General features: G+C 37.0%; 1 protein-coding gene across 1 annotated transcript in view; it reads left to right on the top strand.

The window, feature by feature from the left end:
* Nucleotides 1–18,463, top strand: part of KPNA3 (karyopherin subunit alpha 3) — a 94,114-nt gene extending 75,651 nt beyond the window's left edge. The window contains exons 11-17 of the mRNA XM_070471252.1: nt 7,367–7,498; nt 8,427–8,555; nt 11,878–11,982; nt 12,081–12,152; nt 12,309–12,471; nt 14,362–14,456; nt 15,150–18,463. Coding sequence (XP_070327353.1) covers nt 7,367–7,498; nt 8,427–8,555; nt 11,878–11,982; nt 12,081–12,152; nt 12,309–12,471; nt 14,362–14,456; nt 15,150–15,248 — 795 coding nt within the window. The 3' untranslated portion in view covers nt 15,249–18,463. The remainder of the gene's footprint in view (nt 1–7,366; nt 7,499–8,426; nt 8,556–11,877; nt 11,983–12,080; nt 12,153–12,308; nt 12,472–14,361; nt 14,457–15,149) is intronic.
* The last annotated feature ends 2,496 nt before the right edge of the window (nt 18,464–20,959 follow it).

Here is a 20,959-nt window from a genome sequence, read left to right as displayed (position 1 = left end):
CTAGGATGGGAAGGATTTTGTCAAGTTGAAAAAGTTGTTTCAGGTACCAGAGGAACTAAATTAAGGATTCAAGAGAATACATGAGGATGTGGAGAATCCAGGTGATTAATAAACTGAACCCTTTGCTGGGGAGTTAAATTGCACGGTTTTGTATCCTGTGTCAAGAAGTTTGGGCTTCTCTTGTAATCAGTGCAGAGTCACCAAGATTTTCAAATAGAGGAGTGCTATGTTCATGTCCGTTAGAGTCAGATAATTTGAAAGAGGTAAGGAGGATCTGGAATAGGGCAAATTTGAACATAACCTGTCCTATTTTGCTATCATAGTAGGTTTGAGGAGGCTGATGAAGGTATGAACCCAAAGTGGTAATGGGTAGGAAAGATAAAGTGAATAGAACTTCAAGAGGAAAGAATCATAGAGGAGAAATGAAAAAGTAAAAGAATAATATTAAAGACTTCAAAAAAAAATAAAGACTTCATTTATGAGACAGTCATTTGTGAGACTGCTGGAGAAGCTGTGTTGGGGTGTAGAGAGAACTAGGTGGCTTATGGACATTAATATGCTTATATGACATTAGAAGAACTACATACCGACTCTGAGAACTAAAGAAATCTGGACTGATTCAGGTCAGTCTGTGTTCATTTTCTTTCTAGTTATTGTTCTTAAAGTCAGCGTGCAGTTGCAGTGATTCTGTAGCATTTGGTTTTCCTGTCCTTTTTGAAGTTACTCATCCATGGTTTGATATGCCCAGACAATTTTGACTGTTACCTAACATTTAATACAAATCTACCTTGCTTTGCTGCTGGTACAAATGAAATCAGTCAGTTGTGGCAGGTTGGTTATATGCTGAGACTTGATGGGTAGTGACACCTGATGATATGTCAGGGGTCCCTGAGACCAACTTGAAGTTCAGTGATTTTCTAGAAGGAATCACTGAAAAGCTTTTACACTCATGCTTATGATTTATAGCAAAAGAACACAGATTTGTTTAGGGAAAATGTCTTTTCCCTTCTGTGTAGGGAAAAAACCCAGCTCTTCCTGTGGGTCTCTCTCCTACGTGTCTCCTTTACTGCACACACAGCACTTCACTTCTCATACTTCTGGTCTCCAGATGTGTTGCAGTAGGGATTTGGGGGGAGGTTCCCCACAACACCAAGTGAGCATCTGCAATCCACTGGATATCCTACCATTTAATTCAGTTCCAACACTAACCAGAGATAGTGTCAGATCTCACAGGTCAAGGACTCAGTCCCACATGGTGGCCACCTCTTCCCCTAACCCACAGGAACACTTCAGTTGCCAGTCACAAAGTCAGACCAGCACTTCTGACCAACCAGCTTTAAACTGGAGGTTTAATGCAGAGAACCAAGACCCCCTCCTTGGGTTCTATTAATTTTCTAGAGCAGTTCAAAGAACTTAGGCAAACAGTTAATAGTTACTAGTTTATTAAAGGATGAAGCTCTATACAGTCATCAAAGACTGTTGATTGGGTTCTATTAATTTTCTAGAGCAGTTCAAAGAACTTAGGCAAACAGTTAATAGTTACTAGTTTATTAAAGGATGAAGCTCTATACAGTCATCAAAGACTGTGGCTTAGATCATTAGCTCCTTATTGCAAATTTCAGACTTAAATTTGAAGAAAGTAGGCAAAACCACTATACCATTCAGGTATGGCCTAAATCAGACCCCTTATGATTATACAGTGGAAGTGACAAATAGATTTAAGGGATTAGATCTGATAAGAGTGCTGAAGAACTGTGGACAGAGGTTCATAACATTGTACAGGAGATGGTGATCAAAACCATTCTGAAGAAAAAGAAATGCAACGAAGAAAAATGATCATCTGAGGAGGCCTTACAAATAGCTGAGAAAGAAGAGAAGCAAAAGGCAAAGGAGAAGGGGCAAGATATACCCAGCTGGATGCAGAGTTCCAGAGACTATCAAGGAGAGATAAGAAAGCTTTCTTAAGTGAACAAAGCAAAGAAATAGAGGAAAATAATAGAATGGGAAAGACTAGAGATCTCTTCAAGAAAATTGGAGATACCAAGGGAACCTTTCGTGTGAGGATGGGAATGATAAAGGACAGAAACAGCAAGGACCTAATAGAAACAGAAGAGATTAAAAAGAGGTGGCAAGAACACACAGAACTGTACAAAAAAGGTCTTTAAAAATAATTAAAATACCTCAGGATTGCTGAGGACTTCATTGGCACATGATTAATCTGATTACTAGCTGGAAGGAAAAGAGTATAGTCATTGACTGTTAGTGACTGTAAAAGCCAGGCATTTAACCATAGAAATCTAGAAAATGGAGGGGAGGGGTGGTGTAGAATATTAGATGGAGGAGTTGTAGAATAGCAGAAGCAGTTCAGATGGGAAAAGGCAATGAAAGGTACAGTTATAAATATTAAAGCAACTGTTAGCCTGATTGTAGGTGAGGAAAGCAAACTGCTGAAAACAGAAGAAACTTGAATAGTCTGATAATCTTGTACTGTGAATTCAAATTTTTAAAGCATTTTAAAAATGAGATTTCTCATTGAAGGTCCAATATATTATCAAAAAGAAAAATTTAAGGGGGACTAGAAGAGTCTGCGGTTTCAGGGGACCTGAGATCTAGCTGTAGCTTACTTTCTCCCACTAGCCTTTGAATGCTGTCATGAGATCCCACCAAAAACCATGAATTGATTTCAGCTTAGAAATCTTAAATATTTCATTTTTATAGGCTACTGTGTATTAGGGGAAAAAACGATTTTCTGCTAATAGAAGGGGGCTATAATGGAGGGGGCAAAGTTAGATTTCATGTAGCAACCTCCTAAAACATCACAGGCCAAGGCAACCAGTATTGTTATGCACAGTATTCCATTTTGTGGCTAAGATTTATTCAAACATCCTACTTGGGGTAGGCAGTTAGTCTGTTTTTTGAATTTTGCAAATATGAATAATGTAGCAGGGATTAATCTTGTGTATTTTCATATTGCTGGAGGTGTATTTCAGGGTAAATTCCTAGAAGCAGGATAGCTAGATCAGAGAGTGATGCACTGTAATTTTTGTTATGCACTACCAAACACCCTGCGTAAGGGCAATGCCGTCTGCATTCTCAGCAGAAATACATAAAAGTGAATTTCTCCTTAGCCTTGCCCATAGAATGTACTGTCACATTTAAAGTTTTGTCAATCTATGAGAAACTGTATTTCATTTTTAGTATGTGTTTCACCTTTTGTAAGTGAAGTTGAACTTGATTTTGTTGAAGAGCCATTTTTGCATCTTTTCAAATAGCCTGTTCATCTTTTATTGCTCATTTTTTATCAAATTTTTGGTCTCTTTTTCTTAGCTTATAAGAGCTCTTTATGTTTTAAGGACATTAGCTCTTTACTTTTGATATATATTTCAAATATTTTCCTAATTTGTCCTTTGATATATTTTGCCATGCAGATTTTTTCTTTTTATGTAGTCAAATTTATCAGCCATTCCTTTTGTTGATTTAGATTTTTATCCCTCAGTTACAGATGTTTTATCATGTTAAGGAAATGTCCATAAAATCCCATTTTGAGTGTTGACCTCAGAATAAGTGTTGGAATTTTTCAGTGTCTATGAAGATGATTATATTATTTTCTCTTTAAATCTATTAATATGACATAGGTAGATGTTCCTAAAATTGAATCATCTTTGCATTCTTTGAGTAATTCCACTTGATTATCATATATTATTTTCTTAAGGTAGTATGGGCTCCTGTCACTAATATTTTATTCAGAATTTTTATATCACTATTTACCTAAATGATATTGGTCCACAGCTGCTTTAATGTTGTCTTCATTAGGTATTAATATTATATTTTTACTGCATTTTAAAAATATCATTCTTCATTTATTTTCTGTGTTTGGCCTGGGGTCTGTCTGTCTGATCTTTGCAGATTTGGTAGCTTTTCCCATTGAAGTCTTTTGGGTCTGGATACTTTGTGGGATTAGTTCCTTGATAATTTTCTCTGGCTATTGGCTTAAGTTCTCTGTCTCTGCTGTGGTCAGTTTTTTGTAAGCTGTTGTCCTAGGAAATTATTCATTTCTTCTCAGTTTTCTACTCTGCTTGCATGTAAGTATGCAGAATAATTGTAAGATTTTTTTTGAGGGGTTTAATTTACTGTTTCAAGGGTTATTTTCTTCATCATTTCTTATTTTGTACGTCCGTGCTCCCTCCACCACTTTCTCTAATTAAGTTAACAAGGACTTTTAAAAGTTTTTTCAAAGAATCAGGATTCCAGTTTTTTAATTAGATCTGTGGTTTTTCCTGTTCTTTACTTCATTTCTTTCTACTTTTGTATTTGTTGTTTCTTTTTGCTTTATTTTGGTTTACTCTGTTCTTTTTCTAGCTTTTTATTAGGAATCAATTTTCATTCATTTTAAGTTCTGCTGTATACATTTTTAAGGCTGTGAACTTGCCTTTGAACACTGCTTTACATAAATCCCATAGCTTCTGATATTTGGTATTTTCATTATAATAGTCTAGAAATTTTTTTGTATTTTTTAATCCAAGAGTAAGACTCTTAAATTTCCATACAGTATTTTGTATTTATTAATATCTAATTTTATTGCCTTGTAATAATTTTATAGTATTTCTGCTTTATGTAATTGATGTTTACTTTGGACCTAATTTTTTGTGCCCCGTCTGCATGTTATATTATCTGTTATCAAGGTTTGAATTTCAGTATATATTTATAAAATCTGTATCCTCATTTTTTTGTCTACTTGACCTCAAACTGACAATAGTGTGTGAAAAGTCTTTCATCAGTATATTTTTATTTTTTTCTTGCATCTTTTTAGTTTCTCCTTTATCCTGGTATTTATAGGGTTATTTGGTAAATAGATGTCCTTAACAGTTATATCTTCATTGTAAATTGTGGGGTTTTTAGCTTTGTAAAGTAGCCTTTATTCTTTGTAATGATTTGTAGAATGAGTCACACTGGTCAGCTCATAGGCTTGTAGTCTCAGCTTCCTTCTGACTTACCTGATGTGCCTCTACTTGTCACTTGATTTTTAGCCTTTCTGAGTGACTTAGGCGTGTCTCTTGTATACAGTATAGAATTGGATTTTGTTTTAAGATCCAGTTTGAAAATCTTTTTCTTGTTACAGGTGAGTTAAGCCTGTTCATGATTGGTTTCAACTCTGTCCTGTTACTTTCAGTTATAATTTCTGTGTTTTATTTTCTACTTAGTGTTCTTCTCTCTTTAAAAAATTTCTTTTGGTATTTAGGAATGTTTGTTTTTCTTGTAATATTACCTTTATACTTAAACCTTTTATAATGCCTTTTTTTTTTTTTCAAACTGTCTGGTTTGACAGGTTTCAGTGGTATTTTTTGACTCCTGTCTTTACCCATAGAATAAGTGACTGTCTTATTCTATTTCCACTTTTTTCTCACTTATTCTCCCATCTTTGAATCTAGGTTTGTGTCTTTTGCCCAATTTGGGAAGTTTTCTGTCATTATTTCTTCAGTTACTTTTTCAGCTTCACCTCTTTCTGAAACTCTACTGACATAAATGTTATGTCTTTTGTTAATCATTCTACAAGTTCCTAAAGCTCTCTTCATTCTTTGCCATCTTGCCCTCCCCTCCCCCCCATGGATGATTTATATTGATCTGTCTTTGAGTTAGTTGGTTTTTTTTCTCTTTCCCTCCTACTTCCAATGAGTTAAATTTTGATTATTGAGTCTGTTAATTTAAAATCCATTTGGTTCTTCCTTATATCTCCTTTTTATTTGCTGAGATTTTCTATATTTTGTTTCAGGTGTGTTCACAATTGCTTGGTGAAGAATTTTTATGACAGTTACTTTGAAACTCTTGTCAGATAGTTCCAACATCTGTGTCATCTCAGTATTGGCATCTGTTGACCACCCTTTCCCCTTTCAGTTTAGATGATCCTGGTTCTTGATATGATGAGTCATTTTCTGTAGCCCACATTTTGGGTGTTGTTATGAGACTCTGATTTCTATTTAAATCTTGCTACCTATCAATGCCAGACTGAGGAGCAGACAAGCTCTGCCCCACACAGCGTCTGTTCACACCCTCCCGTAAGGGGCCTTCCTTGTGGGGGTAGGATGGTAGATGGATGCAACTCTCGGGCATACCTTCTGTCCTCTCATTTTTGAAGTTGCAATATTTCTATTTTTCTGGAACATATATCATTTAAAAAGTATTCTTCCACTCTTACCCTCCCATTTGTGTTAATCTTTGATCTACATTGAAATATTTCTTCACTTATCTCTTAGTTGAAAGAAGGTCATCCTCTGGTAAGGGTGTCAGCAGATTTTTCTGTAAAGAACTGATAGTAAATAATGTAGGCTTTTTTGAGCCACATGGTCTCTGTCCCACTAATGTGGAGTAGCTTTACTAGGATATGTGACTGTAAGCTCTTCACTCAACCTTTCCTCTTCTCTGAAGTCTCGTATAAGCTTAAGGCAGGAAGTCCAGACAAAGGATAGAATTCAGTTTTTTCTCTTCTTATAGGTAATTTGAAATTTGTAGCATTCTCAGACTCCTAGTAATGGTGAAGGTGTGGGCTATGTGTGGTTTTACATGTCCTTATTAAATAGTTATTAATAACTTTTTTTGAAGGATACATGGAGAGATTTGAATTGAGATGGCAGCATTTATTTTAGAGCAACAAATGCCTTGTAATAGGAAACATCTCTGGATTTCACATGGGATCAGACCTGTGCTTACATTCCTCTGTCAAGACACCGAGGAAAACTACTTAAGCTCTCTGACTTTGAATGAGTCAACAAACCTGAACCTGGTTTTTGTTTCTTATCATTTGCAAAGTTAGATGGGTGTGGTGTGTGGTTTATAGTGTGTGCTCCTCTGCTGGAGCATTTTTCAAGAGATTTGCAAATAATTAACTTTATTTTCCTAAAGTTAAAATGCCAAGTCATTTATCTGTTTCATAGTCTGAAAAATTACATTGTTAAACATGTTTGAAAACTACTAACATGGATAAATGATCTTTGGGGGCTCTTCTAGACTTGAAGCAGCATGGCATACTGGTTTCATTCTGTATATAAAGTATTTCCTTATGGTTATCAGGTATTCAGTTTGTAGGAGCAGGAAGAATTCCTTTTCTGCCTATTTTTAAATTTATCTACTTAATATATAGATGTGGAAGTTGGGATAGAAGTTGACGCAGACTTCTGTGTCTCATTTTTGTGAAGAGTGACCTGAGGTAGCCATTGGGAGAGTTGGACCTTGTATCAGCTTAGCAGATATTTTTGCTCCCTAGCTAAAACAAAATTTAATTACTCTTTATGTCACCATCTCCTGAGTGTGTTATGTATCTTAAGCATTCAAACAAATATATTAAGTGGCCATTCTTTTTTACTTCCTGCAGATTCTCGTGGACACTGTTTGGGCACTGTCGTACCTGACAGATGGAGGTAATGAGCAGATACAGATGGTTATTGATTCAGGGGTTGTGCCGTTTCTTGTGCCCCTTCTGAGCCACCAGGAAGTAAAAGTTCAAGTAAGTATTGAGCATTTTTCTTACTTGTATTAAATTTGTACTTGCTATAACCAGTTAACTTACACAACCAGGCTTCAGTTCTGTCTGTATGCACATTTCTTCAGTATTTCTTCTGCTATTTTACTGAATCTGATTTTGTTGATTTCTAAATCTTTTATCTAACCCAGATTCTTTGCTGAGTTTCAGACTCATATATAGCCAATTGTCTTTGAGTTCTCAGACATAACTGCCAAGAACCTCCTTCAATAATATTCTATTATTATTTCAAGTAGGCAAAAATGAACATTCCGTCTTCTCCCACAAACCGACTCTTCTTCATATACCCCCTATTAATGGACAGCATAGTCCAAGCTAGGAACCTTGGTATTCCTCCTCTTATCTCCTCACCATTTCAAAATCCTGTCAGTCCTTACTGTATAGTTTTCACATCTGTCTTTCTCCTTGTATCGAGAGCCACTCATTTAGTTCAAGGTTTATTTTCTTTTCTCTGGATAACTGCATTTCTTTCTCTTTCTCTCTCTCTCTCTCATTTCTCATCACATCACTGATAGATCTGTTCTTCCCACTTCTGCCAAAATGACTTTAGATAGAAATCTGTACCCATTCTAGGCCTTTACTAAAATCTTTCTGTGGTGCCAGTTTACTAATCGATAAAAATAGCTATGAAAAAAACAGACCTTTACATTTTTTTATTTTAATCTTTTCTCCAACAGTTTTTCATATAATTTTTCCTGTATAGTTCCAGTTTTTACAAGACTGTTGTTTAAAATTCAGAATTGCTTCTCAGTTCTATAAAATGCTTTGTATAAGAATGCAGTAAGTTTTAATCATTCACCACTTGCATTTTTACATTTTCTCAGGATTATAAAAAACATAAAATCAGTTTCATCATAAACAAATTTATAGAACATATTTTATCCCCACCCAGACAGCAGCACTCAGAGCAGTTGGCAACATAGTGACAGGTACAGATGAACAGACCCAGGTTGTTCTCAACTGCGATGTCCTGTCACACTTCCCAAACCTCCTATCACACCCAAAAGAGAAGATAAATAAGGTAAGACATATAACAGCCCCACCAATGCATTTCTTTCTCTTTGTATATCTCATTTTTAACTACCTTCTTGTTTCGATTGCTTTTCCTTTGTGATTCTCTTCAGACCACTCTGGTTAATTTCAGATCACGTCTGCAGTTATTTTCTTTGAGTTCTTAATTGCCTGCTGTAAGTGCTGCCATGATCATCACAGAATAAAATTATTTTCATTTTAACCAGTGTTTTTATTTCAATATATTGAGCAGTAGCAGTGATCAACAAATTAGTAGCCACTAGGTTGGAGAAGGAAATGGCAACCCACTCCAGTACTCTTGCCTAGAAACTTCCATGGATGGAGGAGCCTGGTGGGCTACAGTCCATGGGGTTACAAAGAGTTGGACACGACTGAGCGACTTCACTTTCACTTTCAGGTGGAAAGAACATATGAAATTTTCCATTGGGTGGCTATTATCTTTTTTTTTTTTTTTTTTTTTTTGGGCTGGTGTTTTTTATAAACAAAAAGATCATAATTTAATCTCCCTACAAAATTAGATTGAATGTAAAACTACAGTGCCTAAATTAAAGGATCAGTAAAATTGTTTTATGTTTGGTTTTTGTTTTTTTAAGATTTTAAGCTTACGGTATAAACTTACTGTTAAACATGTGCTGAAGTACTTTAGTCTTGTCTAGTTTAGTTCACATTGCATGTTTTTAGCATTCATCCATGTTGGAGCTTATATCAAAATTTCATTCCTTTTTATTGCTGAATAGATACTGCATTGTACCTATATACTGTATTTTGTTTATACATTCATTTATGGATGTACACTTTTAGATTGTTTCTACCTTTTGGCTCTTGTGAATAATAGTACTGCTGTGAACCTTGTTTTTTGAGTCCTTGCTTTCAGTTCCTTTGGGTGTATATCTTTATGAGTAGAATTGTCCAGTCATATGATAATTGCATGTTTAGCTTGTTGAAGAACCATCAAGCTTCTTTCCATAGCAGTGCACCATTTTATATTCCTTATAAGCAGTGTTATGAAGGTTCTAGTCTTCTTTTATGTATATATAATTTATTTATTTATTTGACTGTGCCAGATCTTAGTTGCAGCAGGTGGGATCTTCAGTCTTCATTAGAGCATGCAGGATTGTTCATTGTGGCATGTGAATTCTAGTTCCCTGACCAGGGATCAAATCCAGGCCCCCTGCATTGGGAGGGCAAGGAGTCTTAGCCCCTGGACCACGAGGAAAGTCCTTCCAATTCCTTTTTTTAATTATTATTGTTGCCATCCTAATACTGTGAAGGTAGTGTCTGCTTGTTTTGATTTGCATGCAGTGTAATACAGTTCTATCTGCCTGAAATGCCACCATCCCTCAGACTAACAAAACTGCTTATTTCTTCTCTATCATAACTATATTTATATAGTTCCTTGACTAAAATTTGATAGTTGGATTTTTACAGAAAAGTATGTTATCAGAAATCACATTTTGTAGGTGCCTTTGTTCCAATGAGCTTCCCTGGTGGCTAAGGTGATAAAGAGTCTGCCTGCGATATAGAAGACCTGGGTTTGATCCCTGGGTCTGGAAGATCCCCTGAAGAAGGGAATGGCTACCCACTCCAGGATTCTTGCCTGGAGAATCCCATGGACAGAGGAGCCTGGTGGGCTACAGTCCACGGGATCGCAGAGTGGGACACGACTGAGCAGCTAACACTTTGACTTTCAATTTGTTCCAGTGAAGGAAAAGAAGCCAGAGTCTTTTAGACTCTAGGCAAATATACGTGATTTTTACAACCAAATGTATTAGTATTCTGTAATTGGAAGCAAGGCTGAGAAGTGAGGAAACTGGACAGGAGTAGGTAGAGAAGTTCTGGCCTGGGATCTGATATACTCTGAGTGAAGGTATCATAGGGGAAAGGAAAAGGGTTTCTATAGATAGATATCGCCTCAGCTTCAGCAAGGAGGTAGTTGTTGCAGAAGTCTTCACCTTGAGTGTTTGTGTTATTTGCGTATTGGTTATATCATAGTTCTTTGGAGGTGTAAGTTACCAACTCGGTTTTTTTTCCCCCTCAACCTTTTAGTTTCAAAATTTTCAAATGTACAAGAAATTTGCAAAAATAGTGTAGTGAAACACCCTTGTACTCTAAAACACCAGTTAACCAGTTATTAATATCCCACCAAAATTGGATGGCAAAAAGTTGTACCATCTTTTTATTTTATTTATTTATTTATTTAGGCCATGTGACAGGGCTTGTGGGATCTGAGTTCCCTGACCAGGGATTGAACCAGGCTGTGGTGAGGAAAGTGCTGAATTGTAATCACTAGGCCAATGGGGGCTCTCCTATACTTTCAGTTGTAGAGGAGGAAGAAGATAGTACTTTATAACAGTAAACTTAGAAAGAAACCTGTTTGTTCATGACATAAATCCTCTAAGGTTACAATAAAATTTGTCATATAGATCATTCTTAGACTAGTTAGAGACTTAAGTTCTAATATATTTTGCGAGTAAGTATTTTTACAATAAAGCAATTCATCTTTCTTAGTAGTAGTTTTAACAGAATATTAGGAAATTCTGTCTTCTATTTATTTCTGTCATTTGTCTTTTAGAGCAGGGGTCCCCAACCTCTGGGCCAAGGACTAGTACCAGTCCCTGGCCTGTTCGGAATTGGGGCTGCACAGCAGGAGGTGAGCAGAGGGCAAGCGAGCAAAGCTTCATCTCTATTTACAGCTGCTCCCCATTGCTTTCCTTACCGTCTGAGTTCCACCTCCTATCAGAACAGTAGCAGCATTAGATTCTTGGAGCTTGTACCCAACTGTGAACTGTGCATGCGAGAGATCTAGATATGAGCTCCTTATGAGAATTTATTGCCTGTTGATCTGAGGTGGTGGTGCTCAATAAATACAATGCCCTTGAATCATCCCAATTGCCACCCCTTTCTGTGGGAAAGTTGTCTTCTACAAAACTGGTCCCTAGTGCCAAAAAAGTTGACCACTATTGAGAGGGACTCATGCAGCAAAAATGTAAGGTCCTTGCATAAAGATTTTTTTGTTTGTTTTGTTCACTGCCATGTCACCAGTGTCTAAAATAGTGCTTAGGGTGTAGTCCTAAGCATCTGTATTATTGAAGGTTATGCTAGGTTAATGGGCCAAGATATTATGCTTCAAAGTTTCCTAATATGTTTAAAATGGAAGATACTGTATTGCTTAATCACTTTTAGATGCATTTGCCTTATTGCAACTGAGATGATTTTGTTATTGTATATGTAAACCACATTAAATAAGACCATAAGCACATTAAAGATACAGTTTTTCAAATAAAAGTGCCCTGTATTTTATTTAATTATAGGAAGCAGTGTGGTTCCTTTCCAACATTACAGCAGGCAACCAGCAACAAGTTCAAGCTGTAATAGATGCTGGATTAATTCCTATGATTATTCATCAGCTTGCCAAGGTCAGTCATTGTTATGAGTTCATCATGTCTGTTAATATGTTATAACCAAGACTTTTTGAGCAAAAAATTCATTTCAGCATTTCTTTTTTAATCTTCAGGGGGACTTTGGAACACAAAAAGAAGCTGCTTGGGCTATTAGCAACTTGACGATAAGTGGCAGAAAAGATCAAGTGAGTCTGGAAAAAAAAATGTTATGATTGTTAATACTGGGAAGTATACTACTCTCTGTTTAGGAGTTTTTGATTGTTTACAAGCCCTGTACTGTATTCCTTTGGAGGAAGAGGTAATTATATAAATAAGAGTATCTCTTCTCTTTTATTGTCTAGGTTGAATACCTTGTACAGCAGAATGTAATACCACCATTCTGTAATTTATTGTCAGTAAAAGATTCTCAAGTTGTTCAGGTGGTTCTGGATGGTCTGAAAAACATTCTGATAATGGCTGGTGATGAAGCAAGCACAATAGCTGAAATAATAGAAGAATGTGGAGGTAAGAGAGGTGATAAAAGAAAAATAGTTGAGCTGTGGAACTCTGAAACATTAGTTCCTTTCAAGACAGTTAATTTGAAAGAAAAGTGCTAGGATACATTGCTATTAATGTCATCTGAGGACATTGCTATTCTTTATTTGCTATGTTAGTAATCCAGGAAGATTTTCCAGAAAACAGCTGATTGTGAAAGTCACTCCATAACCTTCTGAGTTTTACAATGCTTTTTAGGAAACACAATTACTCCTCTTGAAGTCATGCTGCATAAGATTAAGTGAAAACAAATGTGATAGCATTCAGACAGAAAGTGTTTTCTTAATAACAAGAAGAAAATATCCTAGAGATGTTAAGGAGTCTTGTCCATGGTCAGAGAAGTCGTTTGTGCTAGAAGCATAATTAACAGCCAGATCTTCATACTGTACTACTATTAATTCACTATTCATTTTGTTTTTAAGATGTTTTATTAATGCATATATGTGGAATTTAGAAAGCTGGTAACCATGATGCTATATGCAAGGCAGCAAAAGAGACACAGATGTAAAGAACAGACTTGGACTATGTGGGAGAAGGCGAGGGTGGGATGATTTGAGAGAATGGCATTGAAACATGTATATTACCATATGTGAAAGAGATGACCAGTGCAAGTTCGATGCATGGAACAGGGCACTCAAAACCGGTGCCCTGGGAGAACCCAGAGGGATGGAGTGGGGAGAGAGGTGGGAGGGGGGGTTCAGGATGGGGGGACACATGTACCCATGGCTGATTCATGTCAATGTATGGCAAAAACCACCACCGTATTGTAAAGTAATTATCCTCCAGTTAAATAAATTAATTTTTTAAAAATTAAATAGGAATAAATAAAATCAGTGGAACTATTTTTTTTTTAAAGATGTTTTACTCTTTAAATAATTTGAAATGAGCATTGTAGTCTGATTCAAAACAATTTAACCCAGAAAGTTTGAGCTATAGAATTGTTACTCCAGCTTTTTATCAGTATAGTTGCTTCTGTCTGTGAGATAAGTACTTATAATTAGGATACATATTTACGTAGCATTTTATGATTTTATAAAGCACTCTACATCCATTATCTTTGATACCCATTTTCCCATTTTTCTGGTTTGGATGTTACTATAGAAAAAACTTAAATTTTTTTATATAGTAACTTAAATTTGTTACTATATAAAAAATTTTAAAAAGCAGTTATTTTGAAACTACTTCAAAATAACTTAGCTAAAAAGACATTCAAGGAAGAATATTTAGTATTGAGGATTTAATGGAGTTGCATCTGATATATGGAGTAAATATTTTGGGAATATAAATAAAGGCATTCTACAGTTAACTATTCCGAAAAAGTATTTCCCAGACTGATGTGGCTATAAAGGAGATAAGCACGGTATTTCTTTTGTCTTTTTTTTTTTTTTTAAGAAATCACTTCTGAATTTAAAGCTTTATCTTCTATATATGTCAATCTTTGAGTAACATTTGGAAAACAAAGAAAAGATTAAAAAATTATTGTATGCAACAGTATGATTATACTAAAGGAATCTTAGGCTGGGGAGATCTTGGTTCTAGTCCTGTCATTCACTTGCCATATAACCTGAAACAAACCCCTTTATATCTGTGCCACACTCCCTCATCTGTCAATTGGAGTGTTTAGGTGATTTTTAAACTGCCTGCCTCAGGGAACAGGGTACCTCAAGGGCTTCTAAAGAGGAAGAAATTAGTGAGATGTTGGTTTTCTAGCCAGAACAGCTGAGGGTTTTATCTGTTTTTTAGATGAACTCATCTTTGGAGGGTGGTAGGGAGGGTGTTTTTAGTTCTTTAGGATGTTTCATGATTAAATGAGCACAGTTTCTTTATTAGTATGTACTTAATTATTTTAATTATTATCAGGTTTGGAGAAAATTGAAGTTTTACAGCAACATGAAAATGAAGACATATATAAATTAGCATTTGAAATCATAGATCAGTATTTCTCTGGTGATGATGTAAGTATATATTACAGTGTTGTCTGCATGTACATTAAAATCTATACATAAAGTAACTAAGAATTAATTTTTCATGACTAAATTTATACTGTATTTCTGTCACCTTTGCTTTTGTAATTTGTTAAATGGGAAGAAATAGTAATTATAGAAATGATGTATGTTCAAATAGGTAAAATAAATCTACAGATCCAGGAACTTAAGGATGGGGCAGTTTTTAAATGTTCAGTTTTAAATTGCTGACTCTTTTTTTATTTCTGTCTGTGCTGGGTCTTGGTTGCTGTGCCAGCTACGCCCCAGCGGCATGCACTGGCTCTCATCGCGGTGGCCTCTCTTGTTGCAGAGCGCAGGGCTGGAGGGCACACGGGCTGCAGCGGTTGTGGCTCCTGGTCTCCGCAGCACAGGCTCGGTAGTTGAGGCACACGGACTTGGTTGCTGCACAGAGGTGGGATCTTCCCACATCAGGGATAGAACCCATGTCCCTTGCATTGGGGACAGTTGGTGTCTGTACCTTTAAGCCAACAGGGAGGCCCTAAGTTGTTAAATTTCTTAATAGCATTGTTGATTTACTTAAAATATTTTTAGGTAATAAAAACATACACACAGAATTCTTTCCTAAGAAGTAAATTAACTCCACTTACACTGTAATGTATAGTATCTTAACATAATGAAAATTCTTTTTCTTGCTTTCTGTAGATTGATGAAGATCCTAGCCTCATTCCCGAAGCAACACAAGGAGGTACCTACAACTTTGACCCAACAGCCAACCTTCAAACAAAAGAATTCAATTTTTAAAGTCAGTTGAGTGCAGCATCTATCCCACATTGAATACGAAGCACCACCAGATGGCTACCAAAACGACAAGAGCAACAGCAACTATCGAAGGCTCCAAGACATACATGCCTCTTTGTTTTGATGCTTCTGAAGCAAGCCATGTCTCAGTCACTTTGCAGTTGCCAAAAGTCACTATCCACATGGACTGTAAATGCATATGCATGATTTCCTAAACTGTTTTAGAATTCTCCTTAACAATCTCGACTACCCTACTTTCCCCCGTTCCCCTGGTGCCACACGCTGACATCTGCAGTCTCCAGTTTAGAATATTCCGTAGTGGTGGCATGTCAGCTGCCCACTTGATACTCCTTTGGAAAATGGTGCGCTGTGGATCAAGACACTTTGGTATGACACATACACGCGTTGGAAGACTTTAAAGAGGTGCAGTCTGATCTGAGCCTCCATCATTGTCCTCCACAAACATATTTTCATACTCTTTATGTGGAAGAATAGATTTTAAAAGTACAAGCCAAATGATTTTCATTGGTGGAACTGACACAAACAAAAAGTAACTTAAAAAAAAAGAAACTTGGTTATTGATTAAACAGATAAGTTCTAAAAAACTGTGCTTCATCTACCAGTAATTGATGTGTTTGTTATCTGCCTCAGAAGCCAGGGTTGGAGGAAGGACTTTAGCTATGGATGGTAACGCTTTCGCCATTATACCTAATTTTTGAGAACAGCAAGCCCTATTTGACCACTCACTTCAGCCTGTGTGTTCCTGCTGTTTTGAAGTAATCAAATGCTGTGCATGGTATTTTACCTGAGCTGCAACCTGTTACGGACTTGAACTTCTGTTTAAGTTGAAAGCAAGAATCCCTGACCATAAAGAAAAATAAACAAATAAATAAAACCAAAAAAACACAAAGGTCTAAAGTACCCATTGGTGATATTAAAAAAGAAAACCTTGCTTTCAGCTTTCAGGAGTTAATATTTTTCATTTTAAATTGATAATTGGATATGGTTGATTTATATTGGGTTTAAACTGTGGAGCTTTCATGTTTACTGTAATTTAGTCTTAAAATATTTTTTACTTAGTAACCAGTGCTTTTGATAATGTGGTTGGCAACAAACCAGCAACTATCTAGAAGTGTCATAAAACTTCATTCTTTGAGTATTGGGAAGTTCATTCAGATCCTACTCTAAAAGCATATTCACATATAAAAAGATTCAGACAAGGATCTGCCTACAGGAATAATCTGCAGTTATTTAATATAAATCTGATTTGCAGTGATCTTCAAGTAATTCTGAAAAATCTGGTATTACTGTGTAAAGTCATTGCTTTTGGTAAATTGTCTGACCCAGTTATTAATGAAAGAATATGGATTTGAAATTTTTTAAACTGAACAGTTTGTGCTGTCACAGGAATGGTTTTGTTGCTATTGTTTACTGGGTATAATTTCCCAACGCGTTGATGTGAAGGGATAGGAAATCGAAACTAATTTAGTTATCCGATGGGAGGGGGTGTATTTACTGTGATGAAGATGAGACACATGCCATCAGAGCTTTGTGAATCAGCGGGGGTGTTTTCACTGATAAACAACACATAGCAGGTGTGCATTCATTACAAATATATGTATCTGCCAAGGTGGAGCCACTTTAAAGAGTGAGTTTTGTCTTGTATCTAAAGTGGATACAAGCGTATGTTTAAAATGCAAGATTTTTACTTGCTAGAGAATCTGTTTTAATATAGTGGTTTGGCCTCTGATTATTTATAGGTTTTATAAATTTTAGAATCAATTTCTCTTTAAGGTGGCTCAGACTTTTCAACTCTTGTGCACATAAAATTGAGTTGAAGTTCATTGTGCCTTTTTTTCTTTATCCAAATTTTGAGTTAAAGCTTCATGTGGTAACTGCATCCTGTTCAGACACCATGGTCTAAATTTTTGAAACTGTGTGGTGTTCACTAAAAGTAGGAGTAATAAAGTCAAAGCTAATTAAGGTCACAAACTTCGGTGAAACCCTTAAAGTCCAAATCTTCTTGATATTGTGAATTATACCCCTTCCAGTTTACTTCCTTCTGGACTCCCCATAGTTACTGACAGTTACCTTTTAAATTTTGCACACGTTGAGACTGAATTGGGCCTCTACTGTGCCGACTCCTATTTCCTCTTGTGTTTTAAGTGCAAACTAACATAAGTGAACATTAGCATCAAGTAGTGCAGACGTCCGTGTGCATTGGCTTGATCCAGTTTGTTGTGACCTATCGGTTTGGAATTGGAATTGCATCATTTCGTAGACAAAGGAAACTAAGTATATTGCTGCACTTTTACGTTTTCAAAACAGTGTTGAAAATTTGCATTGTTTTTATTTTTTTTAAACTCAGTTAAAAAAGACTAAAACGTTCTTTCAAAAGAGGCATCTAAATGTGTTCCTAATTTTGTATATGGGCTTAGGTTTTGTAACCAATAAAAAAGCTGCTATCAAATATGATAAAACATCGAAGAACTTATTTTTGAAAGTATCTGAATTTCCTAGTTTTGTTTTCTATGTGGTTAAATTTAAATTTGGAATTATTTTCCAAATATTAGCCCCCAAATAGAGGTGAATCATGAATTACTCTTTCACTGATTTCTCCTTTCCACTAGAGCAAACTAGGATGACCAATAACAATGCTAGATTTAAGAATATCGTGTAACATAAAAGTACCAAAATCTACACTGATTTCCTAAGCTGCTGCAGACAGTGACAGAAACAATAGAAACTTCTTGTTGCACAGGCTTGAGGCTAGAAGTTAGAAGTCAGGGTGAGGGCTGGGGCTTGCTCTCTCGAGGGAAGGATCTCCATCTCTTCCTGCTTCTGGTGGTCCTCAGCTGGTAGCTGCATCTCTCCAGTCTCTGCCTTCATCAGCACAGGCTGTTCTCTGTGTGTCTCTGGTTTCAATACCATAACTCATAGAAAGCCATTTCAGATGATAGTGTAATTGTGACTTTCATGAAACAAAAGCTGAAACTTTACTTAAGACTTGTCTAATCCTTGAAAACCAGAACTTTGCAAGATAGTAATTGAAGTAAACCTAACAGTTTTAACCTGTTAGTTAGAGGTTGTGGCTCTAAATGAAATCTTGGATTATTTAAAAGAACAAAGGATCAGCCAAACTTTTGTATAATGACACTTCTGATTATTTTTGAACAAACTCAATGTGTAAGAAAATAAATTACACTACTCCTATCTAATCTTGCCATCATGTACTTCACAAGGGTTGACCTTTTGAGAAGATAAACTATTGCTGGTAAAAATTTATGGATGTCAATTGTCTAACTGATGGTTATGAATTTTCTTAACCCTAGTTGAACTGGGGGTTTAAATCTATTTGGAGAAAGGGAATATAATTTCTGTACATTAAGCTATAAGTTTTAAGGCATATATAGGCCAAGGAGTGCTGTCTTTAACATACCACTCATTTGTTCAAAGGCAAAAGGAGCTCTTCACATAAATGATGTACTTTGTTAATTAAATGAAAAACACTGGTAGAATGATTCTCAAAAGCACAGCATATAGATGAGGCTCTATCTATACATACTTGTATACGGCTGACCCTGGAACAACATGGATTTGAACTGTGTGGGTCCACATATATGTGGGTTTTTTTCAATAGTAAATACTATAGTACTGCACGATCTGCTGTTTGTTGAATCCTCAGATGTGAAACCACTTACACAAAGGAACTGCTATATGGAGAAACTCTACATGGAGGGCTGACTATAAATTATAGGCAGATTTTCTAATATTCAGAGGGTCAGCACCCCTAACCCCTGTGTTGTTCACGGGTCAGTTATATAGATGGACTCAGTACTCAATCAAGGCAAAGTGTTTAGGAATAGTGATGTGGGAATGCAGCATATTCAGATCCTTCGTCTTGTTCAGTCCCTAAGTTGTGTCCAACTCTTTGCAACCCCAGGGACTGTAGTGTGCTAGGCTCTTCTGTCCTTGACCATCTCCCAGAGTTTGCTCAAATTCCTGTTCATTGAGTTGGTGATAACTCGCTAACCATCTCATCCTCTGTTGTCCCTTTCTCTTCCTGCCCTCAGTCTTTCCCAGCATCAGCACTGTGCTGTGCTTAGCCGCTTCTGTCATGTCCAACTCTTGGCGACCCCATGGTCTGTAGCCTGCCAGGCTGCTTTGTCCATTGGGTTTCTCAAGGCAAGAATACTGGAGTGGGTTGCCATGCCCTCCTCCAGGAGATCTTCCCAGCCCACGTCTCCCGCATTGCAGTCAGATTCCTTACCCTCTGAGCCACCAGGGAAGCCCAAGAATACTGGAGTGGGTCGCCTACCCCTTCTCCAGGGGGTCTTCCCAATCCAGGAATCCAGCCAGGTCTCCTGCATTGCAGGCGAATTCTTTACCATCTGAGCCACCAGGGAAGCTTCCCTGGTGGCCCAGGTGGTAAAGAATCCCTCTGTTACTCCCCAATAAACTCAATTTTGCTGGCTGCTGACATAACCTTTAACTCTGTCCATTAATGGGTTGACTTGGGATCTTTTTCAGTCTTTCCAGCATCAGTCTTTTCCAATGAGTCAGCTCTTATCAGAATGGCCAGAGTATTGGAGTTTCAGCTTCAGCATCTTCCTTCCGATGAGTATTCAGGATTGATTTCCTTTATTGATTGACTGGTTTGATCTCCTTGGAGGCCAAGGCACTCTCAAGAGTCTTCTCCAGAACCACAGTTCAAAAGCATCAGTTCTTCGGCGCTCAGCCTCAGCCTTCTTTATGGTCTTAACTCTCACATCCATACATGACTACTAGAAAAACCATAGCTTTGACTATATGGACCTTTGTAGGCAAAGTAGTGTCTCTGCTTTTTAATACACTGCCTAGATTTGTCATGGCTTTTCTTCTAAGGAACTAGCATCTTTTAATTTCATGGCTGCAGTCACCATCTGCAGTGATTTTGGAGCCCAGGAAAATAAAGTCTGTCACTGCTTCCACTTTTCCTCCATCTATTTGCCATGAAGTGATAGGAATGGATGCCATGATCTTAGTTTTTTGAATGTTGAGTTTCAAGCCAGCTTTTTCACTGTCCTCTCTGACTCTTATCAAGGGGCTCTTTAGCTCCTCTTCACTTCATGCCATAGAGTGGTATCATCTGCATATCTGAGGTTGTTGATATTTCTCTCAGCAATTGCGATTCCAGCTTGTGAGTACTCTATTTACCTGTGAAATCCCTCAGCTAACTTTAGTGTATATCAGGGTTTCTCAAACCCTTCAGTACTGACATGTTAGGGAATTCCCTGGTGGTCCAGTGGTTAGGACCTGACACTTACACTGCCAAGGGGCCAGGTGCGATCCCCAGTCAGGGAACTAAGATCCTGCAGGCCTTGAGGTGTGGCCCAAAAAGAGAGAAAAGTGGACATTTTAGGCTGGGTAGTTTTTGATTGTCCTGTGTATTGTAGGGTGTTTGGTTGCATCATTGGGTTCTGCCCACTAGACATAGCACCTCTGCACTTCCCGGTCAGGACAGCCAAAAATGTCTCAAGACACAGCCACGTGTTTCCTGGGGGCCAGAACCGCCCCGTGTGTGAACGATTGGCCTAAATCAATTCAGCTAGGAAACTTCTCCACTCAAATGAGACAGTCTAAATCATGCCTTTTGTTCTATGAACAGTGCTGGGTCTTTTTTTCCCCCACCCAGAAACAGAAGATAAAAAGAGGAGACCCCCTCCCCGCCCCTG

The sequence above is a fragment of the Odocoileus virginianus genome, chromosome 8, assembly GCF_023699985.2.
Source record: "Odocoileus virginianus isolate 20LAN1187 ecotype Illinois chromosome 8, Ovbor_1.2, whole genome shotgun sequence".
In the NCBI taxonomy this organism is placed as follows: Eukaryota; Metazoa; Chordata; class Mammalia; order Artiodactyla; family Cervidae; genus Odocoileus; species Odocoileus virginianus.
Note: the sequence above shows the minus strand (reverse complement) of the source record. Positions and strands in the feature narration are given on the sequence as shown.